The sequence below is a fragment of the Varroa destructor genome, unplaced genomic scaffold (assembly GCF_002443255.2).
Source record: "Varroa destructor unplaced genomic scaffold, Vdes_3.0 BEIS01000004.1, whole genome shotgun sequence".
Lineage (NCBI taxonomy): Eukaryota > Metazoa > Arthropoda > Arachnida > Mesostigmata > Varroidae > Varroa > Varroa destructor.
Genome location: NW_019211457.1, coordinates 40,694,606 through 40,719,212, shown reverse-complemented (window position 1 = coordinate 40,719,212; position 24,607 = coordinate 40,694,606). Strand labels below are relative to the sequence as shown.

Below are 24,607 nucleotides of genomic sequence, written 5' to 3'. Positions count from 1 at the left end.
TTGCATTTTATCCCTAGGTAGCAGTCTATAAATACGCCCCTGCAAAAGATCGTTTGCTATTAGGAAGCTATGGTATTGCACAACTCATCAGTTATTTGTGATTGCATCCGTTATCGGATAGCTCGTTTTTTACGCATCTTTTATTTGACACACTTGATGTCGAAAACTAAAGTAAAGGTAAAGTCTCTGATAAATTATTGACTGAATAATTTCGAAAAGTACGGCGATCGTCCGCTAGGTGCTTGATGTTATTGTATATACAGCGCTTCAAAATTATTCTTGTAGTCGATAAATAATGACCCGAGTATTTCAGGTGGTTTTGGGAGCTGGCGCGTGAAATAATGGCCTAAAAAGACTTCTCAAACAGAGCCGTGTTATGTGATGCAGTTTGGGTGCAGCACGATGCTTGTTCGGTGAACGAGGCACCACAGACCTGAGACGTAAGAATTGCGGGTTTGAACTTTAGCATGTGAAGTCTTGAGCTTGTGTAGAGAAGCGATGAGTTATGAGGTCGGAGCGAGAGTGAAACCTTGAGGGAGTTTCTGATCTGCCGCGTCTTTAAACTAAAATGCGTGTTTAAAAGTTTCAGTAAAAAGAGTTTAGCGGTACTTTCCAGTTCAAATCCAGTAAATCGATTTTCTATCATAAATATGGAATTTACTTGAACTAGAACTATTAATAGTCGTTGAAATTTTCTATGGTAATAGAATTAGTAAAAAAATGTTTAGGTTTGTTTAAAGAAATATATCTTAATCATCAGACAGAAGGATGCATTTGAAAAATAGAAGGAAAAGAGACTTACTGAACCGAAGTCTAAAAAGCGGAGTAGTGAGATTTAGCGATACGTAAATGCGATCTGATGAAGTGCGTCTGAGAAAAAACCAACCCGCCTAAAAAAACAACCTGACTATTTAATAAGATTTAGCTGAACTAGTCATTGAGTTGCTATATTTACAATTAAAAGTTGGCTTTTCGAACTGTTTTTGAAATTTTTTAACGTTAACTATACATATTATTACTATTTCCACTGCTCGTGTACATTATTTTTTTGTAAATACACTATACCTAAACTATTGTGTCTGAACCGGCAGTTAGATTTGTAGAAAAGGTACACAAGCGGGATAATACATGAAAATGCTAAAGATTTTACTGAGTTTGCTACAATTTCGGGGAACGCTGTAGAAATCGAGGTTCAAAATGGTGATCTGGACCAAACCCTGTATAAAAAAAACCTACAGAATGTAGAGCTAATTTTTGGAAGATTCTAAACCCCTGTGGATAAGAATAAAGGTACCGAGAGGTTTCAGTTTTTACAAAAAAGAATCCTGTTGATTAGGAAGTTTGCCATGACTAATTCTCATGTATTCCTTCAGGGCCGTCTTGCTGTCTACATTTTCGATTACGCAGATTAGTTTAAAAAGGTTCATTCAAAGTGTGATATATTGTGGAGTTTAAAGAATGTATAATTTGGAATCTGCATTGAATTAACAGGATCCTATGAATCCTATGAGATTCAGAGGTGCGGTCCCCCGCCCAAGAAAACAAACCCCTCAGGCTTTAAGATTTTTGCGTCAAGGAAACTAAACATTGGATACATTAAACAACTTTGTGTGGAATGGAAAAGACTATTGAACAGGTGGTATTAATATTTTTTAGTATATGGTCTGTGTGTTCTCTAAACCTTCCTAAGTTTCGGCTCACTCTTTTTTAAAAGCACTATTATGATTTACGTTATCTTCTATATGTCTATAATTTTTTGAAGTTGAAAAAATGTTCTAGTCACGATTAACGGCTATGTCCCGAGGCCTAGCTCCGAATAATCAAACATCGATATCTATTCGAATCCTCAGATTGCACACGTCTATAGACGATATGTGTTTTTGTCTTTTACTTAAATCAGTGACGGTCTAGTTTTTTCCAATCCGCATTAGTTAACGGGTGAACAAATATCCTTTTTAAGTCTATATAATTACATTAGCAATATCCGTCACGGTTAGAGAACGCGAACCTTGAATCGTACTGTGTGTTCGCATTTAGTCTAAACAAATCTTGGCATACAAATCACTATTTTTTTCCAGAATGATTGTTTTCATCATTTACGTCCACATGAGTTATTATGACAAGGCACGTAAGAGTCTGAAGGTGCATTTGTCAATCTTTGATGTGTTGCGTTTTCACGCTTATCTGAGCTATTCTAGACCTAAATTCTCGACGTGTACTATCCTCTGCCATTTAAGGTCGTTAGTATACGCGTTAACTAGAATCATATACCAAATATTGCATCTACGAGAGTTTCGGCGCATTTATTTAATTACAATGACATATTATTGATACAAGATTTGATCAATGTAGAAATTTGACGGAGAAACCAAGTACTCATACATATCGTGTAATGTCTATCACTTCTTCTTAAGGCTCCGAAAGCAAGTCAACAATACACAGATGCCATGAATATTCTAGGACGTCGACAAAAAATGTGTCCTTGAAGTGTTTCTAATAAACCATCAGTCTGTGTTGATGGCCTGAATGTATACGTTTTTATCTGTTCAGGCTATTTCTTTGCGCACGATTATATAGTTCGTATAATACATAATTAATAACTGACTACCCACGCAGATTGATATAAAACTGTAATGCTTTTGGATGAGGGAAAAATACGCGCAAGGCCGTTCTATCACAATGTGAACCCTGTGGAGTCGGAATCATACAGTAAATGCAGACATACATTTCCTTAGTCGCAACTATTAAACGTTAGAGAAAGACAAAAACCGATTCGCTAGAGAGGATGTGTTTCAATTTTGTATCTTGCTAAAAAATACTGAATTTTGTCCCGGATTTCCCTGAATTTTTTCCCGATCCTGGCCTCATTCTGGCTTTTTAGGACCTGTTTAGGTTTTCATTGAACTTTCTCGGTATATTCTATTTTTTGGAGCGTCCAAATCACGTCAATTATAAGTTGCCATTTATAATATTTATATAAGTTTATGCTCCGCTTTCGACAAATGGTGTCTAAACATCAAAAAGTAATAATAATAATAATAATAATAATGTATTTGTGTGTGCGTTTACATATAAGCAGTAATATTTCAACTGCTTGAGGTCAGTCTTTACGGTGTTATTTGGTAGAGGCGTCATCCCAAATACAGTTCTAGTTTGACCCTTGAAAGTTGTGCGATGTAATCACAGCCATAGCTTGTAAATCTGGTAATAACATCGCGGTTTGCTATTACATTACTATCTCTAGTTCTTATAGATCGATTGTTTTAAATGCTAGCATAGGATACGTTCAGCCATACAATGCATACGTTTTGCCGTTGGCCTAAAACATTTAGACACAGTCCCGGAGGAAACATAATCCCATAGAGTCAATAATGAGGCAACAAGGCTCTGAGCCGCGCAGGCTGATGATCGTATTTGGACAACGTCTGTTTAGGAATGTATTGACCTAAATAGCTTCAATTATAAATGGAGTAATTTTTTCCGTGAGTACTGTTCCGTATTTACTGAATAAGATTATAATTACTATACAATATAGTAGGTAACAAAATTACATTATAGTAGTTGCTTATTTAGAAAAGTATTGGCTAGAAACTAATTTCACGCTGTAAATTCGCTAAAAAAAATAGATACTTACGTGAGATATTAGAATTACGTTTACGTTTCTGTTAAGGAGTTGTTTGCTTCAAGCACATTCGTTCTTCATATTATTATGACAAATAAAATAGAATAATAAAAACAACTAATTTATTTATGAAGGAAATCGGCTCTACTAATAAAAAGTAGAGCAAAAAGGATAGACTGCATTTTCGAACCATACAACCATGCAGTACGGACAAACAAGCATATAAACTCTATCGACATTTCGGCTCTGTGAGATATTGCAACCTTTTCTTTATTTTTGGCGGGCATTTTTTATCCTTGTGGCAATTTTTAATTAGTTTTTTAATTGTTAATCAATTAATGACCAGCTAGAAAGCTACTCAACCTATGAATTACTGTTAAATTCCATTCATAATCATATAAAAATTACCTTGCTCTGGCGATAGATTTTATCGCTCGCCTGGCTGTACTTGTAAATGTACAATACGTATATATCGAGCCTAAGTTGAGCGTGTAGAGTTGAAGACATAGCCATTAGAATGAAGCGCAAGAGCAACAATTTGTACCAACTTAGTCATGATGGAATTGGAACTAGTTTCACCCGATACTGCACGCACGACAACCGGTGCGAGAGGCACGTAGCATAGAAATTACATGCTTTGTTTTTGTATTTGCGTTCATAAGATACACACTCTCAAACAAGAAAAATACCTTCCAGGTACCAGGTCCACCTGTCGTGTTAACAGATATCCAATTACTATAGGTTGCTCAACTTAACCTATACTCAACTTCTTTATACATGTTACAGTTAAAAAATTCAATATTGTGTTTACCAACACCACGCTAGAAAACAGAGCGGTTTTCTAGCGTGGTGTTGGTAGTATTTAGATTATTAAGGTATATAAAATGTATGATTAATCCAGCGAGGGCAGGAAGACTGTATAGAGGGGTTTGGACACTAAAAATTAAATGTACAGCTATGACTTTTTTTTTTATTGTCGATGGAAAATTTTACACCGCGTCGATCATACATCGTTTAAACGGCAGTTGCAAAGATCTCTGCCTAGTTCAAACAGTATATTCGATATGGCTTTTGCAATCAATAAATGACATCCTGCAGATATATATATGTACTAAAACGTTTAATTGCTAGATGTTTATGTGTGTTATTCTACATGCTTATGGCTTTTTCTACGCAGACGTATGCGGTGATTTTATAAGCCAACTGTTTTATTTGATATTCTGTGCCCTGCCGGCCCTAAAATAAAATTTAATCGGCGTCTTTCGAACTCAGATCGGGGAAAGCAGAGTCCAAAGCATTATTATATTGAATCTAACCGCAATCAGAATTTGTTTTTCAGTTGGATTGAATGGTTCCTGATCTGTGTAAGTGCTCATTGGCCGCCTGGAAGACTCGTGGAAACTTGTAGGTTATGTGATGAGTCCGTAATTTTCACTAAGGAAATGCCTTTCGGATATCCAGAGGGTACCGACTTTTCAGTACTAAGTAAGAACTTAGCACGGTGTGGGAGGAGAGGATAGATACTGCAGAGAACAACATCTTGGAAACTCTCTTGAATTGAATGACTAAATAGTCAAACAGCAACACAGGACAGCTATGGTATAATTAATTAAATGAAAAAAAAAGAACAGTACAGAGGATTTATCTGTCGTACAGAAAATGTCGTACATAAATGGATTCCAGAGAATATTATTACCGTTAAATTTGTTCTAAACCTATTCGAAGTTACGCAACAGAGAAATGATTTGACTCGAAGTGCCTATCCGCAACTGTCCATAGAAATATTTACACATTATTAAGTAAGTATTGTCTTTTTGAGATTGATCTTTTTAAGTCATTGGGCTTATTTGCTTCTTATTTATTATTATTATTGCCTTTTGCTATACTGAAGGCTTTCGTTGATTGCTTTATGGGTATGTTTTCATTTTAGGCGCGAGAACAGCTGCACAAGGGACTTTGTCGTTGGCACCAAGGACGCCAAACGTTTGATTCCTCCAATAACATTGGCACAGGTAAAACTGAAATGAAATGTACTGGAATATGGGAACAACTATTCTAACTAAAACAATTTCCTTATTGGACGGCAGGTAACATGGCTTGGTTTTATTAGCTCCTCTAGTATAGTTAGTTTCCCTAGAATGATTTACTTCATAAGTCTAAATGGAACAATACGAAAAATACCCAGTGGCCATAATGATGTGGCCGACGATACGAGTAATGCGAACGGTTTTGCGGGATCAGGACGCGATAGAGCTTCTAGCATACCCTAGCAGGTATAGTCAGCATGCAGGCTGCCCATTAGCATGACAGGAACGCAGAAACTGATGCTCTGTAGTGTAACTTACACCGAAAACATTTCAGTATACGGTGATGAGTAATTTGAAAAACTTACCTCTTCAAACGTAGATTATGAAACTTTTATCAACGAGTGCAATTCTTTATTTAGCTAGCAAGCTGTTGGGAAAGTGGTGCTATCGGATGGATCACTGCTAACAGGTGGACTCTGCCCTGTCTCTGCATGAGTGTATGCGTACGCGTATCTATGCAAAAAAATGATCTAACTCATTGCCGTCAACACTGCACAATGATATTTGCTATATAATGGGTGTTGCTTATTTACAATCAGTTCACACATGTTGCATGTATCAATAGTGAACCTATATATTGTATAATTTGTTTAGCGGTAAATATATCGATCCGCTGCGATTGTCATAACAGGAAAGGGCTCCGCTCCCTTTTACACGTTTTACTAAGATATGACTTTTAGAAGATCAGCAACAAACTGCCGAGTCGACGCAATTGGCTGAAATTATATTTCGGTCGAAGTATCTCGGTGTATCTAGCGCCGGTGATAATAAATTATATAACTGACAATTAATTCTGGTACTGGCAAAAAAGTACTGATAATAGTAAAATAGGTGTCGTACGTTACTTTTTGGTGGTGGTGGTGGTGGTGGTGGTACCACACAGAATGTGTTTAGGATAACCTGTTAATCTTTGCTTATTCTCTACCTGCATTTGCCAGTGCCTAATTGACGCCTACATTTGCTTTCAAATGAAAACTTCCATTACGTCTAGTTATTCGCTTATTCGATTATTAAACTTTGTTCGATGGTTCATGGTCGGTAAAGTTTTGGCCAACTAGCTGTCAGTACCGACTGGCTTTGGTAACTTAAATGGACATAACACTTTGTTATTATCGGTAGACGCCTACCGCAGCTACCTTGTCAGCGTAGATAAATATTTATTGTATTGGTAAATAAAATTGTCGAGGGGTACGAAGACCACGACTTGGACGACAGAATGATTAGGTAGTAGTTGAAGTTTTCGATTGTCTCCTGACAAACAATGTCACGTCGTAGAACGGTAGTAGGGTAACGATTTGTTTCTAATCAGACTATAAAGGCTGGATGAAATATGTTTCGAGCACACCTTGAATTTTTCTCTAGAACTAATATTCGTTAGCGGGTTATGTTCTTTTTTAATAATAGATCAATCAAATAAAGTTCTGCGTATTTCGGGGCAGTGGGCGCAGCTTCTTGTAGCCTTAACAGATAACGTGTGACAGGTTCCCGTGATAGCCTAGCGGGTAACGTATTCGTTTGCTAATATTAGGAATACGTTATGGTCTAATTGGGATCCGAACATAGATAGACTTCGTTTCGTGTTGGGAGCCAGCTGTCTGATGGAATACCTAGCAGCGATACCGGATGCAAAGCTCGGAACATCGAGGTAACGTATAGGATACCAATGAGGCCGACAATAACATCGTATTGTTTTATCTGATGTGTGACAAGTGGGAGAACCGACCAATTCTCGAGGCGTATGGTCACAGCAGAGATAGTTGTAGTCTTTTTCGATCACGGTGGGAACTATAAATGAGTGGTAGCTGAATTTTTTTCCTGACATCTGGCACAGGAGGCCTGAAACGTATACGAGGCGTTAAATATCACACTTTGAAAAACACCATAAGCCCAGAATGCAACTCTTGACAATTACAACCTTTCCTGCTACGTCTCTGCGACTTCGTTTTGAATATATATATATATATATATATATATATGTAGACAGATAATTTTCAGAAGTATTTAGAAGACTAAATTACTATTGAAAAGCGTTAAAAATAACAACAAAAAAATCAAGGTATTAAATAGGTCAGAATCAATAAAAATATTCAAAGCCCAGCCCATCTACATATATTCTATACTATATTTCCTCGAAAAACACAAGACCTGACACTTATCCACGATGCGATTATTGAGGTGCTTGTTGTGCACTTATCCAACAGTATTAGGAACAAGTAGAGCTTGATCGTATGGCATAATGGCTTGTTTTGGAGAAGAAGTTGGAAGCACGATCTGTGCGTCTCGTTCGGAGATGATTATGGCCCACTATACCGGCGAGCATGGTCAAATATATTGTGTATACTCTTTTACACGAAAATAATTCTTATACTGATGTGATATTACAGCGTCCTTGCGTGTAATAATAGTATAGTCCGATTAGCCATTATGTCTTATTCTGCTGTGATATACGGTCCTAAGGCCGATGGTTTTATCGTAACGAGACGCATTATTATGAAAAAAATGCGTTGGAAACATAGCTATATATCGGTGTCCTTTGACAGCCTTCGCACTGATTCAGCTAGACATGTTTCAAGCTAGCTAGTAGCTGGCCGTAGATATTATTATATTTTCAATTGAATGATGGTTGTCTCCTTATCTGTTCTAACCCTTTGTGAGCTGGGTAGGCCTTTGAATACTTTGGGCATTGACGGCTACGGAAATAACACGCTCAATCCACCTTTAACTCGTGACCACAGTGAAAGAAACTGATTTGTCCTTAAAGATCCCCAGGATCGTTCTTGTTGTCATAGGTGTTCTTCTATATTATGGCGCGACTAAGTGTAAAATCTAACATCTTTGATGTATGACTATGCTCCATTTGATGATGTTAGGCTTATTAACGAATATAGACACTTCGAGCGTGTATTGCCCGTATAATGTTCACCCGTACAATGCATCGAGTAGACTTTTACCTGTGAATACGACATGGCAAAGATAATAAATAGTATGAAATAGAAAAGTACTAAACCTGTTTTTACACAATGTATGACTTTACAAAATTACCTTTGTTTAAATATATGGAGCGTCAGTGCGTGTTCGACTGAACTTGACTTATTAATTCAAAAGCGTCACCGTTAGATGTTTTACAAGGTACTGTAAAAGGCTGATTTACATTGTTAACGCACAGGAGCAGATCTAGGACGAATGCTAGACCTAAACTGGCTTAGCTGCACGGGTACATTAGACCTGACCTTAGGTCTCTTTGAATTCGTGTGATTAATCAATAATACTCGTTAAAGCGAAAAGAGTTGAATAGATTTCGCTTGCCTCGAAGCTGGTGCAATACGTCCGATCACGTTTGCTAAATGCAGCCCGATGATTGTTTATGTTTGCATAAACAGGTAATTTGGATGAACAAGAAAACAGTCGTTTTTATTAAGCCTGCAAATGAAAAGGCGCACTCTTCTAGAGCAAATACAAAATTGGCACCGTCTAACTTAATAGTAACGCAGTAACAATCCGCTCTGTTTGTTAGAGTCTATTTTTTTTTATTGATATCTAGTTTTCGGCTTCTCGCGTCTCAAAGGACGAAACGCTGTATACACTAGTGGGCTATGTGGTGCAGTATAGAGATATTTACCGAAAAACACTTTTACAATGACTCTAGAATTTTACAACAGACGCTATCGTATTGTATAATCAGTCTAACTCCATCAATAACGCAACTGTAGTGTATTGCCTTGGAGGGTATTTAGTCTCAACCTGGAGACTTTGTACTTTTTGATTCTCCTTCGGAAGCCAGATGGTGACGCCAAGTACGGTCGCTGCCGGTAATTAGGTTAGTACTGAACTCCTGAAGGTTGCACATATTGAATTGTGGCTGTGCTTGGTCAGATTCGTTATCTGATATTGGTCTGGTAGTATAGATGGGTAGTACGACGCCTCGGGTGTCTTCGCGGTAACCGCGAATGCACAAAAACCTTGCCAGCATTTGTAACTTTAAGCAAAACGCTGTCACGCCTTATGGCCAAGGCAGAATGACAAACAAAACGTACCAGGTCCTACCGTCGTATTTATTTGGTTGCCAATGGCAAAACGGCATTGAACAAAGCAAAATGAGAAAAAGATAACTATTTCTTTCGTAGCCAACTGGTAGCTAACGCGAGACAACCGCGGACGACAAAAAGCACTCAAAAGAACAAATAGATAAAGTGAACGAAGGACTGATTATATAGAAAATGTAGGCACATTCATGATATAACTGGTATAGATATATGGTGCCGTATCGTATTGGTTCGTCTCGGTCATCCATTAACCTCCCATTAAGGTACGGTGTTGTCTGCATGATTTGGCGATATCTCCAGATCTCAAAATCGAAGAAATGTTAGCCATTAGTTACAACAGCGTTTATTCAAGTGTTAGCTCAGGCGGAGTATGAGACTGGAGGCACCACAACCTACTTTATGAAAAATCACTCGTTTCAATCTGCGCACAGGTTTTTGCGGAGCTGTTTTCTACAAGATAATATTTATTTGCACAGTAAGAACGACGGCTACAATCCGAGAGATTAGGATCCTAATCGGGGCGTTACGTCCGAAAGGAAGAGATGTTCCCAATGAGACAGAAAACGTTATCAAATAATAACAATGCCAAAAAGACATACGGACGTTGTGTGGCTGAAAGACACTTCAGGCGAAGGATCGGCCTCAGAACAAAAACCCAGCTGCAGGAGAAAATGAATGTAGCAGAGAAATTGCGCAGGATGCAATGAATGTTGAATGGAAGATGTAAGAAAATGACAATATCTTTTAAAATCTGCTGAAAAGGCGAAAGATTGAAAAAGGCGGCGCAGTTGTCTCGAAATGTTAAATACACACGAGTCTAAAAAGATGAACTCCCTATATAACACAATGAGGATGTTTTTCATGTTGTACATGTCGCACCACCAGCTACCGGATTTCCTGATCTTGTTAAAGAGCCTGCGCCCCCTGTCAGCAGAGGCAGACATCAAACGTCAGGGGAAGAATTTTCCACAAACATGTCGTTATTTATGTAAGCCACCGCTCGACAGGCCGAAATCGGCTGACTGACCTTGCCCAACGTCAAACGACATGCTCCCAATTGTTTTCTCCAGTTTTTTTGCTGAGGAGTGACCGTGCGTCGAATCACTGAGTTAATCGACACGTTGATTCAAGTGGCGAAGAGCACGGACACCAATCCAGACTAAGTACCCATCCGATGACAATACTGTTGACGAATAACTTACCGAACATTATACTGTAAGGCCGCTTGCAAAAAACTTCAAACCGTTTAGCACATTCGGAGGCCGTTTTTGAATGTTCGCGCCCTTATTGAACCAGGATGCTATTATGATGCTCCTTAATGAATGTAAAATGGATAGTCATTAATTTAAAGTGTCTTCAGAATTTTTAGAGCCTGTTATAGATATTACGATCGTCCAGCTTTCGCTGTGTGCTATTCAATATAGGTTACTGATTTAGCTTGCACCTACTTATTAGCTTACTAGCTAATCAACATAATTCTTCGGAAAATAAATCTCTAGTACTAATAATGATAACCATTGAATCTTAATACTACAAACAATATTAATTGCAAATTACTCTTCATATTTGCTCTGGTCAATCAAAACGTTAGATTCTGTGTAGCTAAAAATGCTTGCTGATATCTAATTAGATGTGTCATTTTCGGTTCTACCAGAGAAAAGGTGCAAATTTGAATATCATCGTATTCAGTTGCGGGATATCCTCAGCGCTCGTCGATTGCAGGGCTGAAGTCTCGCAGACAGAAGCGTCGAAAAGAATTTGAGCCAGTAGAACGGTTACAAATAGCTTGTCGTTACAGTAAGCTCATCCCCAACGTCCGTACGTCCTTTTCGCGCTTGGCCTGTGGACAAAAAAGAGTCATGCCAAAAGTGCCGCTTGGGTGCGCATGTTTACGGGGGCCCATGGTGTCTATATGAGGCGACCGCATGCAAGAATGTGTTCGTCATTGGGACATATCGAACTTCAAGTGACACTTCGATACCCCCGGATGGATGCCTCTATATGTAGACTGTGTGTCTCGCCTGTCGGTATGAAAATCCATACACACGTATGGTTCCGTCGTAGACGAAGTGGCAGTGAGAGATAAAGACACATTTATTCTTGCCGTAGTCTGAACGCGTATTGTATTATTAAATATTAACCACGTTCTATGTATGATAGACTGACTACAAAAGATCGGTCGATGCGAGCGAAAGCCGAACCGGAATATTATGCAGCGACGTTAGCGTTATTGCGCACCGTCACTTTCCAGGACCGTTCTCACTTTACCGTAAGGCGATGTGCTATTGTATTTCTACCGGTTGTCCATAAGGAATTGGACATACCCGAAGAAGCATGATTCTAGGACGGACAGATGTCTCGCTAACTGCTGGAAGAGGGCGCAGTAACAAACGTAAAAATAACTGGCTTTTCAGTTTAAATTGAAGATAGCCTCCTGCGTTTTTTCAAGCCGTATGTGCGTGGTGTACGAATCCAACGGATTTGTTCGATGTTGGAAAGACAAAATATCATCGAGTAGAAGCTAATCATAGTAGGAAATAATCGTTGATGCAATGATATTGCTTAGTGCATTTATAATAAGAATATCAGACTTTGCGCGTAAGGGAATTACAGGTGGTCAGCTGAAAAGTTAATCCAGCTTATGGATCTGTGCATATAAATATCTGTTGTGGCCTGAAAAGTACTTTATATATAACAAGTAACTTACATATTATCTAAGGTCAACCGTGTCAGTCGTCACCTATTACCCGAAACGAGCAGCAGGCTAAAGAAACGAGCGGTATTTTTACGCATCCTATTAGACCATGTTTTCCTGTACATTGTCGTTTATATACAGCTTTTCGAACCCGAATTCCCTATATAATAAATATAGCGTATTTAAACATAACTGTGTCGAGTACCAGATGCTCTTGCCCGGTTTTTCACAAGCTTAACCTCGTTTGTCATGATCCCCAAAAAATAGCCTACACATATGTGCACACATATATTTATTATCCTGTCTGTGAACTTCCGGATCCTGATTGCTGACATCGTCTTTTTTCTCCTTTAGTCCATTATGACAAATCAATTGGATGGTTATATGTTTGATGACGGCGATTTGGTACTTCGGCCATTTGCTGTCAGATCAGATCATCAGAGCCTATATGGGTGTCAGGTCGAGGCTCATCAACTTGGTCGGTTTGATCGTCTGCGTCGCTCGAGATTGGCCAGAGTGGTGAACCAGAATAGACCCTATATGGTGTATTGTACATCGCTTACGCTTTCTTTCGCTCAGCACCAATTTTCTGGTAATAAGCTTAAAGCGTACGGCCGGATTTAAGCAGGCTTTAACAATACTTAAGACAAAACATGCAAAATCATCGCAATAGTCAAACGTAATTGCACACTTAGTTGAAATACTGTCGGATAAATTCAACGTATTTGGAAACATACAAATCGTGGGTGGGAATCGAACCCGTGAGCCGGGGCGGATGGGCCAAGGCTGTACTCCTTTGGAGACTGCGACAGCGTTTAATATCTACATCGACATTCTCAGACATCTTGGCTCTTGGAAAAACGCAATGCAATATATAGGGCTGCCTGACGGGGGTATAAATGGGGATCGTTTAGGGAGAGCCATTTGACTGAAGATCGCAGCAAAAAAAGTCTTTCCAAAAAGGACTCGCTCGGCTGATCGACAGTCTTTGCCATGGTGAGCATCTGCCAAATAGGTAGTATCCTTTTCCTATTCAGACTAGTTCCATTTCTTCCTTCTAAACATTTTTTCTCTGCGCCATTCCTTTTCCCTACTTAAGCAATGTACACGGCAGGAGGGCAAGCCTGGGAGCAAGTAGCACCGCCCGAGGACCTGCGCTCGTGCGACCCCAGCCAGCCATCGCTAGCCTGGCTTCCGCTCTGCTTGAGAAATTCTTCCGATTTCTTCCATCTAGTTAAAAGCGAATAGAGGTAGTGCGATATCTGCTTCTGGTCGACATACCCATGGCTATGGGGTCTTGAATCAGAGAAACCAGGAAGAAAGGCCCTATCATATGGCTATTCACCCGTCGCCTGGAAGGATCGCACCAGATAGTTGGAGCCGTCGCTACTTCTACGCCAAAACGATCTCTGCGCGTCTCTTTTTCACTGTCTCTTCTTGCCGCTCCTTCGTCTTTATACGTCCAGTACTTGTCTTCCTTCTTACCTGCTCGGTAGCGCAACGTTTTTCTCACGGATGGCCGCCTGTGAAAGTCCCAGTCGCTTTTGGCGGCTCGTGCTTCATGATTGTGTTCCTGTCGTAGCTGGTAGGAGCACTGAAAAAAGGACGGATGGGACTATGGCCGCTGCACATGTCTTGTCTGCTTATGGGGTGAAGAGGGCAGGGGCGAAGGATAGAGTGTAGCCTTGGATAGCCAGACGTGAGTGAAGTCAGCAGGCGAGACTAAAACAGGGGTTCTGCGCTATATTGTTCTTTTTCCTGACACGTCAGAGAGAGGTTACCTTCAGGCTTGCAGTGAATCCCTGTCGGAGGTCGGTCTTTTCCTCGTAAGTGATGCTTCTTTCTTGGTTCTCCACTATAGGGAGTATTTACCTAAGGCTGATTGGCGTAAAGAAAGTACCGCTATGGCATAGGATGGCAAAAGCTCTTCATGAGGATCCTTGGCTGGGTTCGATCAGCCTCATCATCATCTACGTCGGCGCTCACTGATGGCAAACGGTCTCGGGTGTTCACTCTGCGGGCACGTTTCCAATAACACGATGATGGCACACGTTAGGGTATATAGTCATAATAATCGTAGTAATATAATAAAAAACCTTCTGGTGGATATTTAATTCGACGAAACGGTCGTTTCTATATGCAGTACTGCCCTTTTATCTACCATTGGACCGTCTCATCTTTTTCAAGTGTCTGCTCACCTCAGTCGTGAGTACTATGTTGGGACCACGATTGTGGGTTCAGGTCGCTATATTTGGTCCCTTGATTTGACACTATACGACACATACTAGTGCTTTTTACTGTAAGCAATAACTGTTATCGGAGTAATACGTTTTAAATGGAAAGGAGCATATCCCCTACATACAAGAGCGAGTTATGTAATGTTGACGTAATTCGGCGACGCAGAATCTGTTGTCGGTTGAAGTTCGAGCTTAAGGATGGCTGATCTTGTTCGCGTACAAACACCGACGTGATAGCGATCACAAAGACCTTTTCAGTATTTACATTAACCGGCGCCATTCGCATAAAACTTTTTTGTTAAGTTAAACCATGGAACTTGCGTGCAGACTATCCTCTTATAATATGTCGATTTGTTTGGTTTGTGCCGTTCCATCGTTTCGATTGGTCATGATTAACTTCTAGAGGAAAATGTGTCAACTTCGATCTTTTTCTGCTTTTGTATTTTTGTACATGCGACGTATGTCTTGATGTCTAGCAACTTGGCCATTTAACGGAGGTCATGGACGAAAACCGGTGACTCTCCTAGAAGATATACTGTATCATTCGATTGCGTGTCTTCAGCATAGGATTAACGCCTGCTTTAAAAAATTTCGTTCAGTCTAGATTAGAGGCGCGAGATTTTGCGCTCTGAGCTTTTTGCAAATGATCGCGCTCTATAGGTGGCATATAGGGCTACTTTAAAATTGACAAGCTTTACTGCCGTTACTGTTGACAATTATTGAGACTTTTCGATTGACACCACTGCAGCCCAGACAGGAGTTCATAGATGCAGATTTTCTTGACAATGCCTCTTTACGATTCACGGTCTCCTGGGTTTCTTGTTGCTCTTCCGATGACTACCATCAAACACTACACACTCCATAGTAATTTCTCCCTATGCCAAGCATGCGTTGAACATAGTTATTTAATCGTATGCAAACAAGAATGTGTTCTCAGTGTGTACATTATAGATTATGCCAGGGCCGCATGTCTTGTGGTTGGATAATTTGAGGATGTCTGGCTTACAATCGGACGCAAAGAATCATTTTTCGGAGGCTGCGATCCATTCGAGATTTTCTGCGAGCCAACTAGTGAAATGTATCAGTTAAACCAGTGTTCTAACGGTCGCAAACGAAGTCTGTGAGGGGCTAAACGTATAGCTTGGGCTCACTGGTCGAAAGTGGCGGAATTATACGTAGGATGAGGCCTCTGATTTGTTTTCATATAAAAAGCTCCTTTTGCTTTGCTCCAGACCAGAGTTCGGCCTGTTTGGTACAATCACTGTAAAATGTCTTATCAAACTCTTCGAGGTATTCACGAAATGCCCGTCGCAATTCATGCCTCGCTTAGCATATCTTCCCTTGTATTTAAATCGCCAGAGATTGCGGTCTTTCCTCAATCCAACAAATGTCAGCACGCTATCACCTTATTCACTAATTCGTCGTCCTCCATTGTCCACTTCGAGAATTACACATACGTTACAGTAATGTGAATTTTCTCTCCCCGATAACAATCCAGGTAACCTGACGGTATCCAGATATCGGTCAAAGATGTCAGTGACTCGGCCGCTGGGGCGGCCTTTATCGTTCATACATACAGTGGGACAGCGCAGTCTATAAAATTTCAGCGAAAGATGTGTTGGGCTAGCGACAACTGGTGCTATGGCAAAGCGGCCCATGTTCATGCCCCGTTTTGTCCTTTAGCTCTCGTAGCGAAGGTAATGTTGCTGGGAATACATCTGGTTGGCAGTGATGGCTGCTCAAATAGTATCTGCCATTTGAGTAATATGTGCTACCTTCCTTGTTGATCTGACATATTTTCCATAGACTAACACTATCAATGAACTAGGTATGCGTATGCCTCCTGCTCCAAGGATAAACATAGTTAGTGGTGCAGTCCATTGACTGACTGCTTTGCATCCAGATTTCAAGGGATTCTTAATTGCAGATCGGTCACCACTTCTGGGCCGGTCTTTATGACTAGCATTGGGATATTTTCATGCATGGTAATGTTGCGTATGTAATTTCAAACATGCTGGACGTTCTAATAACCGGGCATAACAATCGAAGAACTTTGCGAAGGCTCTTTACATTTGGTTTATAAAATATAGTATCAGTGACTCTTGTGCTAACATTGGCACATTCATTTGTCGGTACATTTTTATATTACAAATCCGAAATTACGTAAGTAGGTACTCGCTAACCTTTTCAATACCCTCGTAAACTGGAGCGTACTCATTTATCATGAGGATTATACTATGAGTTAGAGGCCACAAATCAGACAGTACTGTATATTACCAATTGCGATGGCGGTTTCCTTCTCGGACGAATCTTTTCGTTATCCAGGTATACTTTCTGATCAGACGATTCCTGGTTCGAATGTCTGAACAAACTCGCACAGCTTAACCCGACATCGACCTTGTCAGGTTGCTAAGGGTCTTTCCGTTTTGTTCGAGATGATTTTTTGCTGTAGAAGGCGGCAGTATGAAATTCAAATACAAGCAGAGATTTTTCGTAACTGAATCTGAGAAAGCGAACAAACCCAGGGTAAGTAAGCTGCGGGAAGCATGGGGGAGAAGGCGGCCTGAAGGCCGTTTAGACGCAGTTAAGTGTCAGCCATCTAACCGCCTTGATGCGCGGCAAATGGATATGGAAGCAGTATAGAGACATTGTTGCCAAATGGTGCTGACCCCATAGCCCTAAATGCTCTTCGACCGACGCTAATTTTTATAGTTACACCATGATGCTGACTAAAGTTGCGTTCCATTTGGGTTTTGTCAGGTAACAAGTGACGCAACAATCGGAGTTAACAGAAACGTGTTTTGAAAAATCCTCCAAGGGAAAACAGTCTATGCTGGGTGGGAACTATAGAGCTCTGCTTAGTCGTTTAATAGCCGACTAACCTATATTATGCCCAACTCGCCGGATAGCATTGTGTTTCCGTGTTCTAATTACAATGAACGTGTGAGTTACTGATGCATAACGGTGCGTATAATTTATATAAAATGTTATTATAGGAACAGTCATCGAGGCTTTCCGCCCTTGACCGTTCGTATTATACTGCTGGAATAACACTTGTTTTGCTTAAATCGAAATAAAAAAAAAGCTTGCCTATTGAAATCCAAATGTGTCCATTGTCAAATTGTTTCTACTCCGTAGTTTAGCTCGCGCCAAGGTTAGTTATACAAACATACGCGTCAAATCTTGCGGTCATAACGCTGCTTCTCAACGCTCAATAATAAGAACTTATATAAATATCTACAGATACACAATAGACTCATCATTAATATTTACTAGTACATTGGAATTTTGTATTGCATAACAACATATCAACAAGGTTAACTATCTCGGACGCAGTTTGTATACTGGGAGCGACTACTAAACTGTTCTTTTCTTTGTTATTATTTATATATATTTATGTATATTGTTTATACATAAAATTTTCCTAACCGTGTTTTGCTAAATGTTCCTAATACCTGGCTGGAGTTTATAAGTACAGTAAGTAAATACACAGATAGCAATGTAGTCGATGTTTCAACAAATGCTCTCTCAGATTCAGGCTCGCATTTTTTCTAACTACAAACATATTTCTTTTCATCTGTATGCTTACGTTCTACTTTATTGTAACTCATTTGAAAAAAAAACCGCGTTCGTTTAGATATTCTAACAATATCTATTTAAAAAGCGACAGGTAATAGCTTTTTATCGTCCCAATTAATTGCAGTCACCGCCTGAATCTGTGGTCACTGTCGTAAGAGCCTGTGTAGACAGCCATGGCAGATTCTCAGACGCCATATTTTGCGAGACAATGATGCCCAGTCGTCAAGCAGAGCAAACTTAAAGGGTCGCGACTCTTTGCAAGAAAAAGAAAGACACAATATCGTATACATTTTCCGTCGCATCCATCGGAAGTACGCACCTTCGTAGTAGTGGCCGTAAGCGGGCTTATAGAAGTGAGAGCATCTTCTCAAAACGACATCAGCAAACATAAAACGTTATTGAACTTCCTTTAACTGTTCCCACGTTCAGCATTTAAGCCAAAGGTACGTTTCAAATCGCTGCGTTCGGTAACATAATAATCACCAGAGGCAAGGAACAATCTTAAATATATTCATTTTTCGAGACACAAAATCCTATCTTTTGGTAACTGCGTAGAAGTATACGGACAATATCTTTGTGCGTCAAAACTGAAACAGAAATTGATAATTAGCTTTTTCTGCATAGAGAGATCCCCTTGTTGGAGTATTCTCACAAGATTCAAATTATGGAGAACTGAAATGAATAGGGTCTAAGGATACATACCAGTTTAAATGTGTTGTCGAAGAAACATTTTGCAGATTACAAAGTTGAATCGTTGCTTGTTCGAGCCAGTTAAAAGTCCGCAGTTTATCCGACGGCGTTCTAGAGAGAGATGGTTACGCAGTCTGACGTAGCGTTTCACGGCGATTGTAGATGTAGATTCAGGAGTAATTGTTTGATAGATGTTACGAAGTGTACTTGAACCTTTTTAGCTGACCTTCAGCCGTATTATCGTGATTTACAGGTCTCCGATAGCGCTTCAAGGACTAGAAGATATACGATGCATTGCTCACATTATGTGCCCTAAAGACCCTAAAAAATACCAACAAAAAAAGGAAAAAGTGTGTAAAAAAATTGGTCGAACATATATTGTAACATACAAGAAACATAACAGAAAGTGGCTGCAGGCAAAAGTTATAGTTAGAGAGAGCAAGAAAAAAGGAGTTCTTTTGTCATTTTTTTTTCATATATCCTTTTACCGTGTCGATCAGAAGTCAGTTGGTGAGAAATAAAGAGAAAAGGTAAAAACTAAAAGCCAATTCCGACTGCAACTTGGGTCTGAGGGAAGATTCTGCAAGTTAAAAAAAAGAGATGACGGAGTTGGGTTTTTGGAGGAAAAGAGGCCAGGAGAGCTCATGAAGGAATTTTGAGTTTAAGGCTTCAAGTGGACGACGGTGCTACTTAACATTATCTACCAGAAGCATGTACACGGATGGGAGGTACAACGTCTGTCGTCAACAAGAAGATTCCTTGCTTCGAGCCCTCTTCATCGTAGTTCATTGCTGTTCGCAGTGGTTTCGCCTATATCAGAAGAAGTGACAGTGGTAGCAGCGGAAAGACCCGAAGAGATATGTTTGTCTTTTTCATTGGCTCGTTCGGGCCTTCTCAGCCTCGCTACTCGTAGCATTCTCTCTTTCCGGCTCTCTAGGCCCCATTTCTCTCTCCATTTTCTCGTTCCTGACACGGTTTCCTCACATTCTGCTGGCTTGTGTTCGTCGTCCAAGCTGGCTGTCATACAGACGGCGGCAGTGGGTCATCTTCGGGAGCGACGATGGTGGCAATGGGGTTGTTGTCATTCGCTCTTCAAATCCTTCCATATCTACCCCACTCCTCCTCACTGACGCACCAGTCGGTGCCATTCGGCCTGCCGCCGCTCGTCTTCTGTGTCTCGCGCTGCTGCCTAGATGTGGTTTCTAGTGCCCTCTCGTTCTTGTGCATCTTCTTCTTTGGCGCTGCCTTTGAGCGGGGGAGAACGGGGGACGAGAGCAATAGGAGTAGTAGCTTTGTTGTAACATTGATTTATGAACGGTAAAATGATAGCGGTATTTTATTACTATCTATGTCTCAGCACCGACTCGGCCTAGTCGAGTTCCCGCGTCGCCGACGGCCGGCCCTGTGTGAAGTCGGTTCGAAAGGGAAGAGGCAGCCAAGCCGACCGACGGCTGCCGGTCACCTCCGTTTAGAAGGCGCAGGCGTATCGCTACGACGAGTTCGCTGGCTGGCAGACGTACTGCTCGAAGCCCGAATACGACCGGAGCTGAGGGCGCAGGGGAGCTGAGTGACACAGCAAAAAGAGATTGAACGTGAGAAGCAAGTTGTGTAGATGGGCAGGACCGCCAGTGGCAGCGACAGCCATTTTTGTCAAGAAAATATTCTAAATGGATCGCTCAACCGACAATCTCAAACCGGACTGCACAAACCTATAAGGGCCTTCCTGCTACATTTCAACTTCTGGCGCCGTCACTCCTCTCCAAGCTCCAGAAAGCTCTCTTTTTTTTTTTTTATCTTTTTCTCAAGAGGATTCACACGTGCAACGTAAAGCCCAAGGAAGCCCTGCTCGAACCCACGTTTCAGCCGTGTGAATTTTCTCGAACAAGACTATCTGTTCATGCCGTCAACGAGGCACTCTGTCCGGTTGGTCCTAGCTATGTTTAAGGAACGTCAACTATAAAAATTTCTGTAGAATAAGCCTTTGCGTCAGCTAGCAATAACATTATAGGACTTCTGTTGTGTATACTCGAGAACTTTTTAGAGGATGGAAAAAAGTCATGTTATCGGTTAATATTTATAGGATTGGACGAGTGTCAGATATGTTAGTTATATGTTAACGTATTGCATGCATAATGTACGTGATATCTAGGCCAGAAGAGTACGATACGTAAATCATGAATAACAGAAATTTCCGGATGACGTCTTAACCTTAAAAGAAAATTGAAAACTAATTGCACACTCATGCTTTGTACCTTTGGCTCCGTATACGTTGGCCGTGGGCAACATATTGTGACCTGTACCTAGTGGCACGTGCCTATTGTTTTAAAGAGTAAGTGTTGATTGATAATAGTCGTATAAGAATATGAGCCTATTTCTAAATGAAAATTTACATGAATACCAAACTATCATCGAAAATGATCTATATATTAGAGATAATATAGTAAAGTTCATATAGTTCCAGTATTTTTCCTCTTATGTGAGAACTGTTCGGATTGTGACAGGTAAAGATAATATAGCGAAAAATTTTTAGAAGTAATTTTTAGCAAAAATACTTCTCAATAAGGTGTAGCCACCAGACGCCATCCGTAACTAACAGAAACGTTCGTACAAAGCTATATAAACAATGATTTCTTCAATGGAATGGCACAAACAATACATGGATGACTCATTGATCGAAGAGATTTAACATTTACAAAGAAAAGACCGCGAATGCCAGCTTAGCCACTTAGTTTACCTTTAAACTGAATGACAAATATGAGCAAATATTTTGAAAAACATTTTCATTTTGCGCCCTGCGAACCAATCTGATTCTGTCGGCCTACAGCCCCCTTCAAGTATTGGATTCTGTGATAAAAGAAACTACTGCACAAGCTGGTACGATATATATATATGCATTTGGTTGTTCTTCCTACCGATCTCTGCTCGTGTATCGTGCCAAATGCGCTGCGTCAAGGTCCATCGTGTCTGTTTATTATAATTACATATTGTTCTTTGTTTTTGTCGGTCGGCGACAGAAAACGGCCCCAGAGCTCGTGAGGTGCGTACCGTCGCAGCATTTTTCGCTGATAGCTGAACTATTCTATCCTAGTAGTGCTGCTCCAGTGCTTTGTTTCCAATAGTGAACAGAAGAAGGGCAAATAAAAAGAAGTAGAGAGCAAAAGGGATCTATCCATTGAGAGTTCCTGTCCTTATGATAACCCCTCGTTGTTTCGCTTGTTGGTTGCCGCGGTCGACCCGTCTGCGGCCTGATGTCCGTCGGTCTTGACTAGCTTGCGCGCTAACTGCTAGTCCTTACTTCGGATATCCATGGATATATTCACGCCCTTCGTTGTGCGTCCCGTTCCGGTGCTAGTGGACCTTCTACCCCTCTTGGGGCAAAGAAGTCCGCCTATACACTTTGTCCATGCGAAAGCCGCCACTCAGTAGCATCAGCAGCCGTCATCCGGCTACTGTTAGTCGTCGTCTCGGTAAACAAACGAGGCTTTCCTTCAGCGAACCAACTAGCCATGGTTAGTTGGTGTCCTACTGAATGTCCTTCGAGACCTATTTTTCATGAAAGAAGTTATCCTGTATTGCTTCACTTGTAGGAGCGGTAGCGGGCAGACGCTAGAAGCTAAAAGCAGCGTCAGTTTGGCCTGGACTAGCACCGTGCAGTAACAGATCGCCGTGATGATGATGGTTATTGATGCTGCGTACGGTCATGCGACAACGTTAGAGAACTGTCGGTCGTCTCGTCGCAGTCTTCCTATTCACTGACCTAAGCTCAACATTACAAGCTGCTTGTTAAAGTATAGCGGCTGCTGTTGAAAACCAAGTCATATGGAGGAAAACAAACGGGAAAATAGTTGCGGTCATAGCGAGCGGTGAGTGCGATTACCGTTGCTTGTATGACAAGTAGCGCATTCGCGCGATATGGGTTATAGATGTTTTTTTCTCGTAAACAAAGGTTTATGGAGACTGAGACATTGGAAGTTCAATACCACTACTACGACAGAAATTAAAATTTTCACAACTTGATGGCACGAACGTCTACGAAGGCTGTTAATATATATATATATATATATATATATATATATATATATGCTACTAACGCTAAAAAACGGTTAACGCTTCTGATTCATACTATGCCAAATTCTATTAAGTTCGGTCTTTTTTTTTGTTGCCGTCGTTTGTCTTCTTAACGTCTTGGCTGCTGCACTAACCGAAAATCGGTAAAAAGCTTTCTTTTACCGATTTTCGGAATGTATTTAACGATTCATCTTTTATATTTCCATTAGAATTATGTCGGCAAGGATCTTTATTTGAAGATAACAGCAAACAAATTGCTTCAATTTTATTTTCTAGTGGAGTCTCTACGCAGTTAACGATATTATTTTTATTTATACAAATTCGCTTTCTAGGAAAATTATCCGTATTTTCCTATATCGCACATAGACATGCTTTCTATACAATATGGATAATATAGATAGTTTACGTATATCTATTTCTTATCAATGTGCGATCTATTTCCCATTCTATAAAAGCGCCATATGTAAATTGTCAGCCTAATGATATACACGTTACAGTATAATGTATATGCGACTTCAGCGCCTTCAATAGACCGTCAACAAGTTAATGAAGTAGATTTGGTAATGAGTACAGATAAATGATAGAGCGATATCACCGTAGCGGCATTGATCAATAGACCCTTTTATATTCATTTAAGATGAAGGTTAATAATTACTGTAAAACTGGTCGCGTAATATGGTCCGGAACGTGCGTGTTTACTATAGACGAAGCAAACGTAGCACTACCGATTGAATTCGTATCGTCTCAGAGCAAAACTTGTGTTTATAACAGAAAACGTTAATTTCCAAAAATATCGAAAGTCTATTTCCTCAAGAACTTCGGTAACAGTATCATTTTCTGCTCAAGGCAGACGCTGAAAGAGTGATCGGAGGCAGCCAAGGAAAGCTTCTCGACACTGTTAGGCAGATAAACATGTTACAGAAGTACATAAATGCATACTCACTGGACATCTGGTGGGCGTGCTACACAGACAGATACGCTACTGACTCAAACAAATCCTATCAAAGGAAAATATTATATTTTTTTCAAACTTTGGGCAAGGGGTACATGTAATCGCCTGGTGGATGCATTCCATTACTATCGATTCCTAAGTAATATGCACAGACATACGCTGGCTTGACCTGTTCCCGCTAGCTCTGACTCATTGTTTACAGTTTTCGTACTTTAAGGAGCTTTGTTCCATTCCCGCTGGGCTGGCCGAGCTGCCACATCCTCTAACACAGCACTCAGCACCGCTATTCCAAACGGCACGCGTCCATTGGTACGACCGGGTTGTCATGTAAGCGCTACAACTTGACACTGGGAATTGGACCATTTAATGGCGAAAGTAACAGGTGCTCTGCTCAAACGAGAGACCAGAATATTTCCTGAGTCATGGAGAAACGAAAAACCAAGCGAAGGAGCGAGAGATGGGACGAAAATTCGAAACGAGTGCAGCGCTAAAAAGGTAATCATCAACCCTAAATAGAATGACTGGCTCATGTCTGGACTTTTCTACATCAGGACAGAGAATAAGTCATTTCAGGACGCCTATTCCGCAGCCTCCTCTTCTCCCATAACCGCGTGCAAAAAGTCATATATATATG

The 24,607-nt window shown here is 40.5% G+C and overlaps 1 protein-coding gene and 1 long non-coding RNA gene across 12 annotated transcripts; one reads left to right on the top strand and one right to left on the bottom strand.

Annotated features, from left to right (window-relative positions):
• Positions 1-293: 293 nt before the first annotated feature.
• Positions 294-13,666, top strand: LOC147756206 (uncharacterized). Of its 3 annotated transcripts, XR_015326567.1 has the most exons (5): positions 294-440; positions 1,492-1,636; positions 4,962-5,107; positions 5,553-5,634; positions 13,547-13,666. It is a non-coding gene; the product is annotated as an uncharacterized LOC147756206 (long non-coding RNA). The 3 variants fall into 3 exon arrangements; XR_015326565.1 differs by lacking the exon at positions 1,492-1,636; XR_015326566.1 differs by lacking the exons at positions 1,492-1,636; positions 13,547-13,666 and adding an exon at positions 6,069-6,205.
• Positions 6,696-24,554, bottom strand: LOC147756205 (uncharacterized). 9 transcript variants are annotated; one of them, XM_086987288.1, is made up of 5 exons: positions 24,185-24,554; positions 19,649-20,516; positions 18,966-19,274; positions 16,962-17,130; positions 6,696-7,545 (listed from the first exon to the last, which is right to left on the bottom strand). In XM_086987288.1, exons 1-2 carry the CDS (start codon positions 24,334-24,336, stop codon positions 20,300-20,302), a joined length of 369 nt encoding a protein of 122 aa, XP_086843414.1. In that variant the 5' UTR covers positions 24,337-24,554; the 3' UTR covers positions 6,696-7,545; positions 16,962-17,130; positions 18,966-19,274; positions 19,649-20,299. The 9 variants fall into 9 exon arrangements, 5 of the variants coding, with proteins under 5 accessions (XP_086843414.1, XP_086843413.1, XP_086843415.1 ...); XR_015326564.1 differs by lacking the exons at positions 6,696-7,545; positions 24,185-24,554 and adding exons at positions 9,216-11,592; positions 23,965-24,174; XR_015326561.1 differs by lacking the exons at positions 6,696-7,545; positions 24,185-24,554 and adding exons at positions 12,723-14,461; positions 23,965-24,174.
• Between the last annotated feature and the right edge of the window lie 53 nt (positions 24,555-24,607).

Bases quoted from the DNA above. Each gene is read 5' to 3' on its own strand.
- LOC147756205 (XM_086987288.1), bottom strand. From the start codon at position 24,336: ATGGTCCAATTCCCAGTGTCAAGTTGTAGCGCTTACATGACAACCCGG. The intron at 20,517-24,184 runs GTACGAAAACTG...TGTGTCACTCAG, and splicing joins ATGGAACAAAGCTCCTTAAA to CTCCCCTGCGCCCTCAGCTC.